The sequence below is a fragment of the Talpa occidentalis genome, unplaced genomic scaffold (genome assembly GCF_014898055.3).
Source record: "Talpa occidentalis isolate TD23 unplaced genomic scaffold, MPIMG_talOcc4v2.1 talOcc4.9, whole genome shotgun sequence".
Taxonomy (NCBI): domain Eukaryota; kingdom Metazoa; phylum Chordata; class Mammalia; order Eulipotyphla; family Talpidae; genus Talpa; species Talpa occidentalis.
Genome location: NW_023605305.1, coordinates 82987024 through 83007006, shown reverse-complemented (window position 1 = coordinate 83007006; position 19983 = coordinate 82987024). Strand labels below are relative to the sequence as shown.

Here is a 19983-nt window from a genome sequence, read left to right as displayed (position 1 = left end):
CGAGAGCCCCTCTCCCTGATGGGGCTGGCTCATCCTCTCCAGCTCCCCATTACCTGGGTAGCAGTCTCGCTAGGGGTCCTGCTGGCTCCTCCCCCGCGGTCCCTCCCCTCCGCTTCGCTCCAGCCGGGGGCGGGGCGTGGCGGCCCATGGCTGTAAGGCGGCCGCGAGACGCAGGCTGAGCGGAGCGTTCCCGGCCGGAGGCTGGCATGGCCGCGTGCTGCTGAGCCCGAGCGCGAGGGGCCGCTGCCACCATGCCCGCGGGCGTGGGCGCTGCCCGGCTCTGCCTGCTGGCGCTCGCCCTGCCGGGCTGGACCAGAAGTAAGTGGCGGGGCGCCGGGGCGCGCGCGGCGGAGGGATGGAGGCGGTGTCCTGGGGGCTCGGGGACCTGAGATCGCCTTCCACCACTCCGCGGGGCGGCGCCCCCCCAAGCCTGGGGAGGCCGGCTTTGTTCTCTCCTAGAGCGTCGGGAGGGGACGTGAAGGTTCGGGGACGCGGATCCATCAGCGAGAGCCTGGCGCGCGCTCCCCCTCGCTCGCTGGCTCCCTCGCTCCCTTTCCTCATTCTCTCATTTCTCTTTCTCTCCCCCCCCCACCCCCTTCCTCCTCCTCCTCCTCCTCTCGCTCCTGATTTTGGCTTCTCTTTCCGCTGCTTTCCCAGTCCCTGCGTTTCCTCCGGGCTTTGTGTGTGCGTTCCGAAACGCATAGCGATAAAACCCGAAGCATTATCCCTCTGGAACAGCTTCCTGTCTTGCATTGTCCACTTTCCCGTTCATCGGTATTTCTCACACTGTTACATGCTCCGAACACATAATTTTAATGACTATGAATTCCATACACAAATCTCAGAAATGACATTTTAAACATTAATTTCGAAACATGACTCATGCCCATAGAGGATGCCCAGGCAGCAAAGATTTATTGAATTGGTTTAGGGAGGCGGTGAGCCGAGTGGCGAGGGCTCAAAGCATTAGAGGCAGGGAGCGATGAGGCTCGGGGGAAAGAGTGGAAATCCTGCGCTGGGGTAGGTACAGAAGGCCGGGCACCCTTGGGGGCCAAGCAGCCATCCTCACTCGGAGTTATCTACTTCACTCATGTCCTTAGCACCGCGCGCAAATAGAAATCTACCGTTAACACCTAACTTCTTACGGTACAGCCTTTCAATTCTTGTAAGTAAGAATAGTCAGAAAAGTTGCATCCCTTAGAGAAGTCATAGTCGGGAGAGCCTGTTGAACAATGCTCCTATGTGACATTGAAAAGCCATCGGGCTTGCTCTTTGCCTCATTTCCAACTTTGGAGCACTTTTTCTGAAGATGTCCTGTGTTCTTCTGTTATGGAGGCCTTGAGTTGCTTTCAATATTTTTTGCAGTCATAAAGATCTTTTCATTCCTGCAAGTATGCCATTAAATATAACGTCATCCCTATTTGTTGCAAAGAATCTGGTCTTACCAGGTTCCCTGCAAAGGGCCTGCACTCTTGGTCCCTCACCATCACCAAGCTCCTGGTAGAGTAGTTGGCACATAAAAGTACCCAGAAAACACATCATCAATCAATGAATGCTTTGCTTCTGATTTTCACCTTTAGGTAAAAGGTTCTACCTTTATGTTAAAGGTAACTTAAGTAATGCTAGTCTATTGAGCTTTTTTTTTTTAAAGATGTATTTTAATTGTGAATACCTTAGATCTGAAAGGAAAGTGAATCATAGGCAATCCAGCTCCTCGCACAAAACAATTATGGCCATCTTTTACATCACTCATTCTGTTCTACAAGATTGATGTGGTTGGTAGAAAGAATAGATTTTAGAGTCCTTACCCTCTTCCCTAAGAGTCCTGTGGATCTGACTTACTCTTGTGAAGCTTTGGTCTTGGGAGATTGTCACTTTATTAAGATAATCTGCAACCAATGTTTGAAGTCTGCACTGCCTAGAACGAGTCTCCTCAAGTTTCAGTTCACCTTTCTTGCAGGATAGAGATCCTGCTCCCCATCTCCTGGGCTGTGTGAGCGTGAGGGAGGGGGAGGAGAGTGGTTTGGAAGGTAGCAAGTAGTGCACACATGCAAACAGGGATGCTTTAGGGATTAGGAAGCAATTTCCCAGTCAACCCCCAGTGCTGCTGTGAGATGGGCAGGTATCATTATCTTTATTTCACACATGAGAAAACTAAAGCCCAGTGGGAACAATACCGGTGGACTAGGCCTCCAGAATGTACCCAGCACCCCACCACTCCATTCCTCTCCTCTGATGTCATTGGAGGAATCTCCAGCCACTCTCTAGACTGCCTTCCGTTTCTCCTCACTCAGGCCCCCTCGCCACCCACCCTTCCTCCCTCCCTCCCTCCCTCCACCCCCAGGCAGCACAATCATTTTAAAACTGAATGCAGATAAAATCACTGTCTCAACTCTCCAGTGCCTTTCAAGTCTCTTTATAATAAAACCCAGACGCTTTCCCTGACCTCTGTGATACCCATGGCTGTGTTGCTGACCAGTAACCAACCTCTACCCACCCATCCCCACCCCCCATACCAGTTTACTGGACCCCGAGCTACCTCTACTTTCTGCTTGTTTCCAAAACAGGCCACCTCCCCTTCTGGTGCTCAGGCAGGGTGGATGCACTTGCTCGTCCCTCTACCCTAGCCATTTCTACCCTAGCCAGATCTTTGCAAGTCTGCCTTCTCCTGGCCCCCGAAGTCTCAATTAACTGCCATCTTTGCACATAAACCTGTCTAAAATAGGCACCCCTCTTCAGTATCTCTTTACTCCATGGTCCTCCTGTCTTCTACTTCTGGGATGGAAACTTTGGGAGGGTTTCGGGGACCTTGTGGGTCACGTTAACACTGTCTTGCCAATGGCTAGATGGCTGCCTAGACCTGAAGCTAGCAGTAGCCCGGTATGGGCTTCTTCCCTGCTGGCAGTACATGGCTCAGCTAGGAAGTGGAGGTCTGTGATTCCAATGCACTGCATCTTGTATTGGCAGGAGGAAGTGGGGAAGGCAGCCCCTGGCTACAGCATGAACTAGTAATACCTCAGTGGAAGACCACAGAAGACCCCAAGAGAGAAAAGGTAAGACTCAAAAGTTTTCCATTTCAGACTCAGCAGTTGACAGACAGCCTGAGGTGTGGGGCCACCCATTCCACTTGGCTGGGAACCTCGTTATACCTTTACTTCTGTTTCTAGCCCACTCTATCCTCTCTGTGTTTCAAGCTTGGAAATCCCACATAGGACTTCCCTTCACTGTGTGACAATTTTTAGAATGCTCCCAAATGTTATTAGTTAAGGAAATGAAAATCCACGTTAATGCTGGCACAAGCTAAGTGCGAACATGTGTCACAAAAACCACCGACTCTCTACCGGAATTTATTAAAATTTGTCATTGTGGTGTTTGCTCTGCATAATGCATGCTTCCTTTTATCGATGAGATAATATGCTTGGAGAGAAAAATGATGGTCTAAACTGTTATTTGGTAAGAGGCAGGGTAGGGACTGTTACTGGGGAATGTCTTTAAATCCAACTGATTCCAACAAGGTGGACAAGCTTTCTCAGAGGAATTGAGAATAAGACAGAAAACATGTCCCTCTTCTTACACAGAGAACTTCACATTTCAGGGGGTTTTGTGCTTCTGTTTTCACAACTCTCATGGTACATGAAAAAGCTAAAAAGGAAGGAGTAATTGCTGTGTGCCCAGAACCAACTATGGAACTTACAGTTTCTGAAACTTGAGTTTCCTCATTTCAACAGGGCTTAGAAGAAATAAGAAGGAAGAAGTCTGGGGAGGGGGGTAGTTAGTAAGATCCCTTTGGGTTCAGTGGGTCAGGGATTTATTACACATGTGCAAGAGCAAGAGTCTAGCAGGAGAGAGCGGAGAGAGCTGTGTCGGGAGAGAGCTCACACTTTGTGTTCTTGCATCTGGGAAACAAATGGAGAGGAGAAATGTCCAAAATTCTTGACATTCCGGTTAGAGACATACAGGCATATCCCTAAATTCTCCAATTTGGATTTAGTAAGGAATGTATAGCAAATATATTAGGACAAAAGAAAGCAAGGGAAGCATTATTCTAATGACAATAAATGCATGGAATTCCTTTCATCAAAAAGTAGGAAAGGCTGAAAATAGCTTCCAGAAAAGTCTAGACAAATTAATGGATGGCTATCCTCAGGCAGGTTATTTTTAAAAATTTGAGATCTTGGATATTCCAACCTATCCATTATTGCACAAAGAATGAATCTGATACTTTTTATAGAGGCCCCTCTGTGCCCTCCAGATGTGGGATTTCGGGCATCCTCAGGAAGGGCCTCAGAAACAAACGGAGCTCCAGATCCTGTCTTTGTTCCCAGCCATTGTCTTCTCATGGGTCATTGTATTTTGTGGGATTACTTAGCACAGTGCCTGGCACCATAGTATTTGTTGAATGAACAAGGGAATGGATGCCAGAGAGAGGGGGGGGGGAGAAAGATGGGGAGAGACAGGAAGGTGGGTCTCACTCAGGTCTCTTATTTTCATTTATGTAATTAATTCATTCATCAAACGTTAACTCAACACTCACTGTATACTAGCTATTATCCTGCATCTTAAGGGGGATACAGATATATAGACAGAGTTCCAGTGCCTTATAGAGCAGATCTGTTAATCCATCCCTAGATAGACAGGGATTTGTACGCTTTCTTGGGGGACATAGAACCAATATGCTAGTTCCCTGCACTTCTAGGAGAGGGGATGTCTTCCCAGCACAGAGTGCAGTAACAAGAGAAAGGCAGATCAGCGATCAGCGAGCTGGTTAACCTGATAAGCTGTCTCCATCCTTGCAATGCTGTTTCATTGTTTTGCTTGAAACATCCCCTAGAAACAAGGGGCCTCATATTTTAAATGTCATTGTCTGAATATCTTCCAGAGCAGAGAGGAATATTTTTGGATTGCACACTTAAAAATATATATTAGCTCTCATGTTGCAACTTGTGTCTCTTTGGGGAAGAGGTGACAAGTGCTTTGATTTGTGTCAACTTTCCTTTTTTGCCTGGGCTGTCACATTCCCCCCCCCCCCCGCCCCCCCAGAGAAGGGAATTGTTTTTTCTCAAATGGGACCACAGTCCCTAACATTTATGCGATTGGGCAGGAACCCTGACTGTGGAACTCCCCAGAGTAAAGTGACAAAGGACCAGCAACCAGAAGGAGGCATGGGCAGAGATAAAGTGGCCGGGGGCAACAGAAATAGAGAAGTGAATCCCTTAGTGAAAGTTATTGGGCAAGCATCCTCCCCACAAATTTTGAAATGTCCCTTTTTTAAGAGAAGTAAATAAGATATATTAGCAAAAGATAGCAAAGGACAGAGTTGCCCAAGAGACCTGGATCAGAACGTTCAGATTTCATCAGAAACCTTGGTGGCTCTAAGTCTCAGGGATGCCCAGGACCCTGATGGGAAGCGGGGCTTGAAGCAAATAAGAAGAGGAATGAACTTGAGCTTTGCCCAACCTGGTGGCAAAACTGATGAGCCGTGTTTTCAGATTAGCCCAACCTAAGCTCTGTGGGAACCTGGAAATGGCTCTGCTCTAGCAAGGTGGACAGAGACTCCAGGAGTTATCAGTTCCATGGTCCAGAGCCAAAGCCCTCAACAGCTCAAAAAAATGATACTGTTTTGAATATGTTTAAATATGTAAATATCCTGTTTTATATAAGTAATTTTTTCCTTCAAAAAATAAAACTTCAGCTGCCCCAAGTTGAAGCATGGAAGGTTTTGTTTTGGATTTTCATTTTTTTTGAAGTTTTCCATATAGCAAGGTAAAAACAAATAAAAAGCCACTTCTCAAAATATAAACACAATTATAAAAATATGGAAAGATGCACAAATAAAAGTAAAATTAACCTTACTGCCAAGAAGTAACTATGGTAACCTTTTGGTTTATTACCTTTTTTCTTTACTGAAGTATATTTAAATGAGATACAAAATATTATATTTTGAGCCTTTGTGCTTAATAATTGTAATGTATACTTTCTTGGAAATTTGGGAATTATGAGAGCATTTTGTAGCATGCTCCACTGCATTGTGATTTTTGACTTCTAAACATTTTTGTCACTTTGCTATTTTTCAAGGTATCTTATTTTTTAAAGTTGGGGATGGGTGTGGAGGGACAGATACTAGTGACTTTGGGGGTGGTTTTCAAGCTTATGGCCATACCTTAACTTGCCGATTCTGAATGTGAAGCAGCTTTGGCCATTGGCGAACTTTGTCGTACGTGTACAATGTGTCTATGAAGAGGCTTCCTCTGGTATTCTGGTTAGTAACCAACATGTATTAGGATTCCCTGTGTGTGCCAGGCACAGTGAAAAATTCTTTACATTTCACAACCTTACCTAATCCTATGGGGTTGATTATTAACATCTATTTTATAATGAAGGAGGGAGCTGTAGGAAGGCTCCAAGACATGCCCACATTCCTGTGTCAGAGGTCAGTCAGCACTGGAAGCCAGATCTGACCCCACACTCAACTTGCTGCTGGAGATGCCTGCCTTCAAGATGTGTACACAAGCACTCCCAGTGCATTTCAGCCTGGAGTTTCTTTCCTTTGTCTCTTGGGAGAAGGCAGAGGGGGATGTAGGGCCTGTGGGACTGCAATTCTTTCACGTTGGAGCTAGAAAAGCAGAGTAGTTGACCCTTTCTCATTCCCTTCCTCTGTCAGAGCACTTGCTGGACCCTGTGGCCTTCCTGGGAGGCTTGACCCCCACTTTTAGGGACTAACTCGCTTTTATTGTTGCCTTTAGCATCCACTCCAAGCTGAGCTCAGGGTAACAGCCGAGGGGCGAGAACTGATCCTGGACCTGGAGAAGAATGAGTAAGTGGACTCCCTCTTTGTCTAGAACCAAACAATTCACTTCCACTCCAGCCCCGGACGCAGGTGCTGCCTTCTTAAAAGGAAGCAGTTAGTGAGGGGACCCGAATTCTCAGTCCTCGGCTCTTTACAAGGAACTTCTTGCAAAGATGGCGTTTCTACAATCTCTTGATTTGCTGAGAAATTACTGGACTGCTTAACATTTTGCTTGAATTTGCTTTGTTGTATTTCCGGGGCCTCTTAGAGTTCCCTGCAGGAACCTGGGGTGTGTGTGTATGTGTGTTTGTGTGTGTGTGTGTGTGTGTGTGTGTGTGTGTGAGAGAGAGAGAGAGAGAGGGAGGGGGAGGGATGGACTGCATACTCCCAAGCAGCTGTCTTGCCAGCTCTAGCACAGCGCATGGCAGGAAGTGAAGGAGATTAGAAGGAAACAGCAGAGAGGAGATACAAGGTCGAGTATTCTGGGATTTGGCGCCTCAGACCCTGGCTGCTCCATCTGTTCTGGGTCAGCTAAGTCTGAGGTTCTGCCAATAAGGGCATGGCCAGCATCTCCTGGCTGCCTCAGGCCAGCTCTTCCATCTTCCTAACCTCATTCGTCTTGGGTGGCGGCCTGGTTCAGAAATATTCCACATTGATTTACCATCAAGTGTGAACGGTGATTCATGGTGTTAGACAGGTGGACAGACAGAAAGCCTGACTGCTTCTGTTGTCTGTTCTTCGGCCATCCCTGATGGGCTTGGTTGCTGAAGAGCTCCCCTTCCTGGGTGGGGGGACCCTGCAGGCCACTGGTATTTCCCCTGCCATCATCCCACTTTCATCCCATGTACAGACCTTGCAGATAAGGCTGCGTGGCTTGGAGAGCTGCCGTCTCCTCTTGGCAGTCTCTGGAGCCCCCTGGAAGCAGATGAGTAATCAAATGCATCTCTGCCAAGAAAGCCACGGAGAGGGACCTTCCCATGTCGAGGAGGATGGGAATGGCTGATCCGCCTGGGTAGAAAGCGAGAATATAAATTATTCCAAATTTGGGCTTTTGGGACATTGCAAAGAAGGCAGCTGTCGGCAGTGTGGAGAAAGTGCAGCTCCAGCAGCATTCCAGTGCTGAGCCTCAGACTTGTCTCCCTGCCTCCTGTCCGTGGTGGCCTTGGGGATGCCAGAAAGAGGGGCAGCTCAATCATGTTTGCTGCTTTCCTCCGAGAATAAAACTGGCCCAGGCATGTGTTCCTTTTGTCCCATTTCTCCTAGAACACACCTGGCTGGTTGCATCCCCTGTGGAGGGTGCAGAATCTGTCTGCCAGGATTTCTTCTTGCCTAGTCTTCCTCCCGTACTGCAGGAAAGCCCACAGAGATTCTCGTCCCTCTCAGGGTCCTGCTTGGTTTTCTCTTGGCCCAGCCCTGTGCTGCCTGAGTCTAAAATGTCCTACTTTGCCCATTTGGTCCTTGGACTTCCTCTAGACAGCCAGGGGATGGGGCTGGTATCATGGGGCAGATGCTTAGGAGTTGGACTGCTCAAGCAGGGACCCAGGACTTGAGTCCTCATCCTTCCCTCCTGTCTTGGTACCTTTGCAAGAGGTCATAGAAAGTCAGAGCAGGAAGACTGCTTAAATAACACTGAATGCAATGGTTTAATGTGTGGATACAGACGCTCAGAGAGGGATAGACACTTCTCTGAGGTCACACAGCAAGTGATTGAGAGGTGAGACAGATCATTTGTGTTCTTGGCTTGGGTCCAAACTCACAGAAACCCAGATTCCACTCACTAGCTGTGTGATATGGGGCAAATAACTTCCTCTTTTGAAATGTGTGTCTTTACCTTTACCATGAAGATGCTCCTGACCACCTCATAGGGTGGTTGTGAGGACTGGAGGAGGTAGACATGCCCAAAATGTTTACAGAATACAGGTTGGAGAGGCCCTCCCTGGTGGCTCAAGGGGTTAAGCACTGTATTATGGGGCGGTCCACAGCCTCTGCAGCACAAGTTCAGTCTCCGGCCGGCCAGGGAGCAACCCACGTGGTGCAGCAGACCTCTCCTAACTCGCCTGCTGCTCCCCTCAGCAGTGTATTTCAGTCAGTCTGCCTGTTCTGTTCTCCGCTCTGTCTCTGGTGAATCCTCTCACAAACACACACACTCCTCCCCGCCCCCCCCCACATCTCTGCTCTGCCCTGTACCCCAGCTCTTATATGCGTGAATAAATAAATCTTAAAAAAAAAGTAAAAAAAAAGGTTAAAAAAAGTAAAAAAAGTAAAAAAAAAGTAAAAAAAAAAAGTAAAGAAAAAGAATACAGTGTGGAGAGTTCTGCTTGTGAGGTGTGATTGTCCCACACGGGACACACAGCATTGTCTGTCTGCTGCACCCAGCAGTTCTCTGGCTGTCCGCGAGGTGCAGGAGGCAGGATATGGCTCCTGACCTCCTTGAGTTGGCAGGAGGCAGGAGACTTGCCAAAGTGGAAGCAGCGCAGCCCATCAAGATGACATCACAGGTATTCCTGGGGGACGGCTTCCTGCTATTCTCGTCTAAATTGGGCTTTTTGTTTTTGAACACGTGTCAGCATGCGGGACTCCAACTGCACACGACTTCCGAATGTGTTTATTTCCCAAAGCCTCCCCATTCATGCTGCGCGCCGGCCCAGATTCAAAAGAGTTCGGGGAGCTGCTGCTTCCCTGGCTTTTTAAAGTCATTGTGTTCACCTTCTTATCTTCATTATCCCATGATATTTGAGGGGAACCGGGCCCACGCTCAGGGCCTCCTCAGGCACTGGCTCTCCACCTCCTCCCCAGATTTCTTCACTCTTTCCCTCCCCCTGTACCTGCACAGTGTCCTGGGGTAGAGCCACAGCTTAGCTTCTTAGTGGGGGAGCAGTAAGCAAACCAAGCAGCGAGTGAATAGTGCATCTGGTGACAAGCTGTGGAGGAAGCAAAGGAGAGGGGGCCAGTGAGGGTGTGCAGTTCTGAAGGGTGGTCAGAGAGGGCCTTGGTAGTGGGTGATATCTGAATGGAGCCCCGAAGGAGCTGAGGATAGGAGCCACATGGTGGTCAGCCAGATGACATTTCCAAGGGGAAGGAGCCGTCAAGTTCCACGACTGGAATGCTTTGTGAAGGTTTCCCCTCCCCCTTCCACCTCACCCCCCACACTGGATTCTCAAGCCTTCCTGTAGCTGTGGGCAAGGGCCTCTGGGAGCAGAGGGGGAGGGAAAAGCTACATCTAATTTATTTTTCATCGTCCTGAGGTGTCTGGCCTCTTCCCATCAAATCACAGCCCACGTGCTAATGCAGGGCCCAGAATAGCAGCGAGCAGGCCTTTAGTGGAATTTGAGCATGGAGACATGGCCAAGAATGGTGAGGACAGAGGAGTTTGGGGGATGGGCAGGAGTGAAGAGGGGGCAGCAAACAGGCCTGCAGTGCATCAGTGGATGCCCTGAGGTGCCTTCGTTCAACAGCACTGCAGCCTCAGCCTTTTTCTGCTGTGGAGCAGCTCGGGATAAATGGGCATCATTCCCATGGGAGACACTCCCTTTTCTCTAAGCAGGTGAAAAAGTGACATCGCAGGTGCTGTCTGAATGTGGCTGTCATGTTGGATAGTCCTGGGTTCAGATCCTGGCTCTGACACTTATTAGCTGTCTGTTCCCCTTAAGCCTCAGTATCCCTCTCTGGAGCATAATGAGCGCCTCATACCCTAGAGCCCCAGGGAGGGTGAGTGACATTTGTAGTGTCTTAAGGACCAGTCCAGCACAGGACCCAGTGTAGCTGGTTCCAGCAAGGCACCATGGCGTGGCTTCCATGCCCATCAGTGGCAACTGCTTTGACCTCTCACTGTTGACTGTGCAGGTTGTTGTGAAATTCGTAGCCATGCCAAAGTTTAATAAGTGAAGGAGAGCCTGCTAGCAAGAGTCTGGTGGGCACCCCTGGGACTTCCCCTGTGGTTGTGAGGACACACACAGAACTGAGACACAGTTTCTGAAGCACATGCACAGGCTGCTGCTTTCGTTGGGGAGAGGGGAGCAGAAAGGAGGTGATATTTACATATTGTTGCGTATTTTTGTTTTAGACCCAACAGTAGGTCACAACGGCTGCACTCTGCTCTAACAAGGTATATCTTCCATGTGCTCACACACACATCATTGGCCAGTGTCGATCGGGCATAGTTGTTGTAAGAAGAAGCCCATTTGCCACAGGGGTACTGTTGGGTGCTGAGCTCAGAGACAGGCAATGTGCAATTGGGCTGTGAGCCCGCTGGGCCTCCTGGGCCTCAGTGTTCTCATCTGTATATTGAGGCTTTTGTCCCAGCCAAGGTCTAACACCTTTTCCTGGTGTCCCTCCTTAAAGGACACCATGTGAGTGGAAAGAGGGAAGAGAAGTCCTTGCCTCAGGGGCTTGCGCTCCAGCTGTGTTGGCTTCCCTGGAGAGAGGGGGCAGTGGGATAAAGGCGAGTGGCTCCCAAGCCATGGACCTGGAGGTTAAGGATGTTCTGCTAGTACTGGACTCACCATTTAGGCAACACAAACACAAGAAGGGAAATTACAGGGAAGAAATTGCAGGCTGCTATTTTCACAGCCCACAATTTTGAGGCAGAAATCCATAATATATTTCTCTATGTAATTTTCCCCATGCTTTTCACCAACCCAGAAACCATATTCAACCAAAACTGTTCTTGCTGAAATGAAAGGACTTGTCCTTAGCTGTAGGTCTCTGAGAGTTGAGTGTCTCCAGGGAAAGGTAGGCCCTGAATTAAATTGAATTTGAAGGAATTCTCTCTCCTTTCTCCACTTCTCCTTGAAGGAGGGCGTGCTGACCTATATAGTGAACAGGCTACAAGATGTTCACAGGGTAGGATCCCTACATACAAGGTCATCTTCAAAAGCAAACAAGTAGCTCCTAGGGCACTTTGCTGGGAGCACCTGTGGTTGCATACAGTAAGTCCTTGAGTAATATCATTTGGTTATAACTTTGCTGAAAAAAAAAAAAAAACCCACAAAAACTAAACCAACAATCTTGGCTTACGTTGAATGAAATGATATTCTTATTCGAAGATATGATTTTGTTATGATGTCATTTTGCTTTAAAGTCACCGTTTCCAAGAACCTATCAACAACACTAAGTGAGGCCTGTCTGTCCTTTCTGCTGGTCTCTTGAGTACATTCTGGAGCTTTCATCTCTTCTCGGTACTGGCCTTCCTTGAGTCTTGCTGAACCTAAAATTTAGGTTTGACTTTGGGAAAGGCAGCGACGTCCTCGGTCTCACCCTTTCATTGTGCTCCAGCCCAGTTAGTCAAAGAGGGAGCCTGTTTGTGCAAATGTAGGTAATGCCCAAGAATGACTCTTTGTTCTTTTCTTGTTTATATCAACCTCCAGGCCTCCGGGAGAATAGTATTGCCCAGGCAGTATTTGGGCATTCCCAGCTTTCCCACAATGGCACCCACCCTTCCTTCTGACCTCAATCCCTCCATTCCTCTGCCTTCATATACAGGGGAGGAAATTGCTTTGTTGTCTTGGAAATCAGACTCCATCCTGGAGATGAAGAGCCATTCTCTGTTCTTGGTGTGGCCAAGCTCCTGAGTTTTCTCCTTTTTCATTCAGCCCTGTTTGAATTGCATCACACTGACAGACCTGGAGGGGGGAGGATTAGTAGGCAGGAAAGGGGTTTTTCAGCACCAGACAGGATGGATGAGTTACCACCCCTTCCTGCTGCTCTTCTAAGGAGGCTTGGTAGACATGTGTAGGTGGTGCCGAGCAACACCCCATACCCCACTCTCCCCACTCATCTCCTCAGCTTCTTCTGGGGTCAGAAGTAAACTCGAGCATCTTATCTAAGAAAAAGGACCACTCTCCTTGACCCTCTCTTGTCAGGAGTTCATTTGTTCTTGGCCAAATTTAATTTCCTGGATCAGAGAGGAGCTTAAGAGAGGCTTAGCTGGATCCCCGTGCTTTTGGTGAGCCATGCTTCAGTGAGTTGCATTTAAATGAGTCACACACATATGGATTGCATTCCACTTAAAATACACATGGCTTAAGAAATTAGAGGATATCATTTTTTAACCAAGCATTTGGCAAGATATAAAGTATTCAAAATGTTTTTCCAAACCCGGCACACAGCTGGGCTCCCTATTCCTGCAGCTGAGCTTGTATAACCCAAGGAGACGGTGCCGAGGAAGTGGTTGAAGGGATGGGTGGGGACACGAGAATTTGATGAGCACTGTGAGTGTCTGAAATGTCTTCAAATTTTTTTTTTTTTTGAAGTATCAGGAACTGAATTTACCCTGCTACTCTGACTCTGAGTCAGAGAATGCCTGTGTTGATCTAAATCTCAAGTTCTGTGCTAGGCACCCTGACCCAGAAAGAGCTGATGGTTCTGATTGGGATGTGGTTTCTGAGTGTAGTTTTGTGGATTGAAATCCATTTCATTTATAATTTCCATTTTGTGCATAACCCCTGGAGTTGCAGTCCAAGTGGATTGCCAGCCAATCTGATATGGTCTTTGTACAAGCCAAATTCTCAACCTCACCCCTGAGTAAGCAGGGTGTGTATTGTTTCTAAATCACTGGAAACATGATACTGCTTTCCTAGGGCCCATTGTCTAACTAGGAGTGGAGATCACAGGGTTGTAGCCACAGTTGCCCAAAGAGAGTAAAGGGGTATCCAAAACTGAAATGACAGACCCAGATGATCAGAGCAAGAGCACATGCTCCTGAAACACTGTCATCTATAGAATAGAACAAGCTTGGGCTCTGGTGCCAGAGACTAGATTTAGTTTCAGGCACAGATACTTCTGGGTAGGAGGTCTTTGGCAAGCTGCTTGTACTTCTAAATTTTATTTCTTCATTTCTATTCATTATAAAAATCCTTTGCTGAGAGTTAGCCACTGAGCAAAAGCACCTAACATGTCTTATTTGGTCCTTGTGGCAACTCAGAAAAAAAAGAAAAAGGTATATAACTTCATATTCGTTTCAGATGTTCACTATAGTGATTCAATACATGTTCATACTGTGAAGTGATCACCACACATAGTTACAAGTATTTTATTCTTGTGATGAGAACTTTAAGATCTGCTCTCTTAGCAACTTTCAAATATCCACTGGAGTACTGTTAAGTATAGTCACCATGCTGAACGTGATATATCTGGGAATTACTTATCCTGGAACCAGAAGTTTGTGCCTTTTGACCCCCTTTAATCTCCCCTTCTCCCAGGGAAGGAGAAGTATCTATAGTTAAGGTTTGTTTTTTAAAAAATCCTACATATTAGGAAGATGATACAGTGTTTGGCTTTCTCTATCTGCTTATTTTACTTAACCTTGTGTTCTCAAGGTCCATCCATATTATCACAGATGGCAGAATTGCCTTCTTTTTGAGGGCTGAATAATATTCATTGTATATGTGTACCACTTTATCCATTCCTCCACTGATGGACACTTAGTTGGTTTCATGTTTGGCTATTGTGAATAGTGCTGCTCTGCACGTGGGGATACAGATGTCTTTTTGAGTTATTGTTTAGTTTCCTTTGGATAAATACCCAGAAATGGATTTAGAAGATCACATCGATCTACTTTTAGTGGCTGTACCAATCTACATTCCTACCAGTAGTGCACAAGGGTGCCCTTTTCTCCACTTCCTTGCTATTTGTTATCATTTGTCTTCTTGATGATGGTCATTCTGACAGGTGTGAGGTGGCATCTCACTGAAGCTTTGGTTTGCATTTCCCAAACCAAATGATGATGATGAGCACTTTTTCATGTGTGTTGGCCACCTGTATATCTTCTTTGGAGAAATGCTATTCATATTCTCTACGCATTTTTTTATCAAATTGTGTTTTTTTATTTGTTGTGGGTTTTTTTTTTTTTTTTTTTGCTATTGAGTTGTTCCTGGCTGCCCTTTGGCAAAGGAGATCTTATTCACATTTTTACAAATGAGGGAACTCAATTATGAAGAGTTGAAGTAATTGCCCAGTGTCTGGCAGACCAGGGAGTCAGACTCAGGTTTCTTTGCCTCTTCCCGTACTCTACTGCCTGCACAGGAAATAATTTCAGAGTGTGGCATGCTGAGAAATGCCCTCTCCACGACATCCACAATCTACTTGCTGCAACATGAGACTGTGCTACCTTCTATGGCCAAAAAACAAACAAACAAAACCCCCCAAAAAGTCTTTTAGGGTGATTATGTTAAGGATTCTTAGGGGGGGTGAATATCTGGGAATACCTGGGTGGGCCCTAAATGGAATCACATTTATTTGTGATTACAACTTATGCATGTGTATGTAATGTATTTTTGTGAGGGAGGCAGGAGTCTTGATCACAGACAACGAGAAGACAGACTTCCAGGCTGGAATGAGTCCAGAGCGTGGCTCCCTGTGCCCGCAGGTGCCCTGGGCTCTGGCCTCGCCTTTGTGTACCTTGGTTTCCTCACCCTTCTAGCGGGCATCGCTTCGGATGGTGGTTGAAGACCATAACGAAATACCGTTAAAGGGCCTTGCACTGTGAGAGCGCAAGAAGTAGTTACTATTATTTGTATTTTGCAGGGTCGGAAAAAACATTTAAGAATGAAGTAAGAGGGAATTCCCCTGAGCTGCTTTCCAAATGCTATTAAGCAGAGTTGACCTTAAAACCCATTGCCCCGGGAGGAAATTCACTGTGCTCTCCAGCTGTGCCCAGTTTGACCTTACTGTATCTCACGGACACAGCTTTGCAGGGTTTCTCCAGTCGGCCAAACTGTACCTCTTCTGGTGGGCAGCGTCAGTGCCCAGGCCCTCTCTGGGCACAGCCCTGAGCTGCCTGATAAGGAGGTCAGGATTGGTTCACAGGTTCCGGATCTCTCCTTCCAGAGGCCCGCAGCCAGGCTGCCTGTGCAGCCAGGAAGGATGTCCATGGTTTTCTTTTGTCTCAAGCTTATTTCTCCTGGCGGCCCTTCAGCAGGAGCAGGGGGTAAGATGAATGGCAGGAAGCTGTCAGCTGCCTGCTAGCCTGAGATGGACTCTTGTCAGAATGGAGGGAAGCGTGTCCTTGGAGGAAACCGGGAGCTGGTTCTCTCTTGGTTTGGAGGGTCCCTTATCCATCCTTTGAGATAACAGCCAGGGTTGGCATCCAGCCTTCACCCTGAACATGCTGCTTAACATCTTTTTTTTTTTTTTTTTTTTTTAAGATTTATTTATTTGTTTATTTGTAGAAGAACTGGAGTGTAGGCCAGAGGTACAGGGGAGGAGAGTGACAGGATTCACCAGAGACAGAGTGGGGAGTAGAACAGGCAGACTGACTGAAAATACACTGCTGAGGGGAGCAGCAGGCAAGACAGGAGAGGTCTGCTGAGCCATGTGGGTTAGCTCCCTCTCTGGGGATCAAACCCAGGCTGTCATGGTGATAGCACTGAGGCTTAATTAACCCCTTTGTCACCAGGGAGGTCCCTTGACATCATTTTTTTTAACCCTATGTGCATTTACCCAAATGGGCTCATTATCTATGCTCAGCTTTATAGCCATTTTTTTTTTAACTTGGAAATACAGCATGGACAATCACCAAATTGTTTTTAAAATTTTATACAAGAACATTTTGATGTGTTTGAAAACTCAGATAATAAAATTCTAGAAAAAATATTACAGATGAAATAGAGTTTTAAAATAAATGAGTCTGTACTTTATGCTATTCCATTATTTACTTCAATACCTTGCACATTTATAGACCCCTTTCATTCTTTTTAATGACAACATAGGATTCTATCGAGTGGATGATACAAATATATTAATTTCCCTATTAGTGGACACTTAGATTTCCAGTTTCTTTCTACTAAGATAATGCTGCAGGAATAGCCTTACATATGATCTTTAAGTACATTTACAATTATTTCAATAGGATTGAGTCCTAGAAGTAGATTTTCTATGAGTGTATACATTTAAAATATTTTACATTTTGACAAACTATAGCTCCTGCTCCACAGATACCTCCCCAAATGCCATTCTTTATGGCAGTGAGAGTACATTATGGATGAAGTATTTCCTGTAAATTTTTTGTATCATTTTAATGGTTCTGTGATACTGCTTTGCATGTATATGCCATAATTAACTTCTAAAATTTCTTATAATGACAAATGGTCACATGTACAGACAAGTAGAGTAATATAATGAGCTGTTATATACCCCATTACCCAGATCTGACAATAATCAAGATGCCATGATTAATTTTATGACTGATAGGCATTCATTTCCTCTTTTTTTTTTTTCATTTTTACAAAAAGTGCTGGAGTTAACAGCTTGTAATCTTTGGGATGTACTATTAGAAGTACACCTCCTAGATGTGAATCACTGGGTCAAAAGGAATTGACATGGAGCACATGGATAGATATAGATGAATGGACTTTGTCTTCTCTTTAAGTTACATCCTGCCATCTCTGACACAGAAACATGTTCTAGCCTCTGCTTCTGCATTCCTAGAGCTGGGAGGTTTTTCTGGTGGTGGTGCACACTTTTATGGCCTTGTCCCTAAGGCAGCCTTATCCATTTCCTTATCTATTCCAGCCTCACAACACTGCCTGCTGGGTCAGGAGTGGGGGCTAATTTTTAACCTTAGTTTTTAACCTTATTCAATTGTACCCTGACAAGAAGGTTGGAGAAGAGACACACCTGCCTAGGCAGAGGTGGGCAGGAGAACTGCATCTTGCCAGTGCAGAAATTGCACTGATATAGCCTTCTTCTCTTGTGGGGCCAGGCGCAGGGGGGGGGGGGGGGAATCATTCCTTTGTGGGATTGTTAACTGCTGTTAAATTATTTCTAGTGTTGGCACCTAGGGATTTTTTTCTGTATTTGACTAGTAGATTTGAAAGGGCCTGTGACTTTTTTTACAATGGCCTTCAATCTCCAAATCCCTACCTCCAGATACCTTACTTTTCTATAGCTTGTTTTATGACTATGTTAATCATTTCTACCCCCACCTCTAGTTTCTGCTCTTGTGATGCCTCCCTCCCAAATTTTCTACTCTTAGCCTCCTTCAGTCCCACCTTTCCAGACCTCTTATTTTGCCCCTGCCTTAAAAGAGTATGCAATGACTCTTCATCCCTGGACACTGGAGGATGTGACTTCTCCCCAACCTTTGTGCTTGGGCAATGGGGAGCATGACTATCAGGGAAAATATATGGTAGCATTGATACAGTAGGAGGCTGATAGTGGGGCCTCTGTGCTGATTCTGCCTTGAGAATGAAACCACATTTTCATTTCACCCAAGAGGTATCTTCATTTTAAAAAAGTAAGCTTACTCTTTTCCATTTAGAACTGGGTGACATTATGCAGTCCTTTGGCTGACATCTTGAATACTTTAAGAGGGTAAGTTTAGCAATACCCTGGAGCAAGTTACAAGCCTTGTATAAACTCCAGGGTGCTGGGCTTGAGCTCTGGACCAGTGATTGTCTTAACTTCATGTCTTTCTTCCCTTTCTCTTCCTTCATTCAACAAATATTGTGAGTGGCAACCACGCGGCAGGCATTTGGTTAACGGATTTGAAAGGACCAGTGGTTGTTTACTGTGACCCTCAACCTCCATATCCCTACTTTGGTCTGCCTCATACTTTACTGTAGCTGGTTTAACAACTACATTAATCATTTCTTCCCCCACCTCCAGTTTCTGCTGTTGTGGTGCCTCCTTCCAAAATACTCTACCGTTAGCCTCCATTTTGGGATTAAAATAGCCTCTGCTATTTTGGGATTCAGAGATTAGTGGAGGAGACTGCACATCAAACCATTGCCAAACAATGTGGAGTATGTTGTGATGGAGGAAGCAGAAGTTAAAGCAGAAGAGGTTGTGGGATGATAGGCGATGAGTCCTTGAAAGGACTTGTAGGCTCCTGAAAGGGGTTTGGTATTTATCTTAAGGGCAATGGGTAGATGATTAAGAATGTGAAAAATCAGATGGTGACTGCATCCAAAATGCCTTTGAAAAGGACTGCTTCCACTGAAGTGTAGGGATAGTACTGGAAGGGGCAAGACTAGCATTTATGGTAAAACCCTTTCAAAGCTTTATAATTTGAGTGGGAAGTTATGGAGACTTACTCTAGGAAAGAGGTAGCTGATGCAGAGAGCTGGGTCTGGGCTCCGGAGATAGTCGAGGGTGAACTCATGGGTACTGGGACAGAGGGACTGAAGATGGGCAAAGGGAGAATTTGGATTCCAGGGCCATTCTGAGGTCACAGGTATGAGTAGGTTGAGGGACAGTGCTGCCAGGGCTTGGGTTTCTGTTCTTTGCTGTGGGGTCTCAGATCTTCAGTTTGCTCACTAGATGCAGGTAAAAAGCCCCACTCGCCAACTTTGCAGGACCATGGTGGGTATCAACTAATCTATGAAAAGTAGTGTCCTGTCCTCTTTCCATGACCTTTAAAGTCCTGGCAGAAGGAAAATCTGCCCTCACTCTGGTTATCTCTGCAATTTGGCTCTTACATAGCCTTTCCTCCTTATCTACAATTCTAAGCACTTGATCTCCCAGGAACTGATGAGATCTCCGCTGTTATAGCAGCTGAGGTTTCTCTGGAGGTTCTCAAACCAGCTTTTGTTGAAAACAATGGTATCATTGAGAGGGTGGATCTGGGCCAGGCTGCCCTCAGCCAGTTCCTGGAGAAATGGGCTCTTTATGGCTCCTGCACTGTGGCTCTGTTCCAGCCCCTCCCATAGCTCCCTTGGGCCCCCTGCCCCCTTTTCCTGCTCTTAACCCCACCCCAACCCCTGAGGTTATGGGTTTCCAAAAAACTGGCAGCTACCACATTTTCTCCTCTTGGATCAGTCTCCCTGGAGAGAGGTCCCGATGGGCCAAGGGGCTATAATGGCTGCATTATGTCAGGACTGCTTTCTTTTTCCAAGCCCCCCTTTCGGTGGAAGGAAGGACAAGTCATGGAAAGGGATTCATCTGAAAAGGGAGTGAAGCACTAGAGAAAGAGGTGCTCGAGAGTTGGCAAAGATGTCAGACTGCTTGTATTCTAGGAGCTCTTTTATCTCTTGACCTAAAGATGCTTGGCTTGGGGTTGAGTAAGCATGCAGTGCTTCAGCTAGTGATAGTGTTAGGGGGAAAGGATAAGGATGTCCTGAGCTAATTCCATATGGGCTTTGTGGACCCCACCCCCACCCAGACCAAAGCCATCAAGGCATTAGGAAAGACAAATCCCATCACCACCAAAGGGAAGGTGGCTGGGACCTGAGGGTGGAGTTGAGCAGCCAGGTTTGGTA

The 19983-nt window shown here is 46.4% G+C and overlaps 1 protein-coding gene across 2 annotated transcripts in view; it reads left to right on the top strand.

Annotated features, from left to right (window-relative positions):
* Window positions 1-214: 214 nt before the first annotated feature.
* Window positions 215-19983, top strand: part of ADAM19 (ADAM metallopeptidase domain 19) — a 77056-nt gene continuing 57287 nt past the window's right edge. For both annotated transcript variants that reach the window (XM_037500177.2, XM_037500176.2), the window contains exons 1-3: window positions 215-318; window positions 2968-3053; window positions 6744-6814. In XM_037500177.2, the coding sequence (XP_037356074.1) occupies window positions 252-318; window positions 2968-3053; window positions 6744-6814 (224 nt within the window). In that variant the 5' untranslated portion in view covers window positions 215-251. The remainder of the gene's footprint in view (window positions 319-2967; window positions 3054-6743; window positions 6815-19983) is intronic.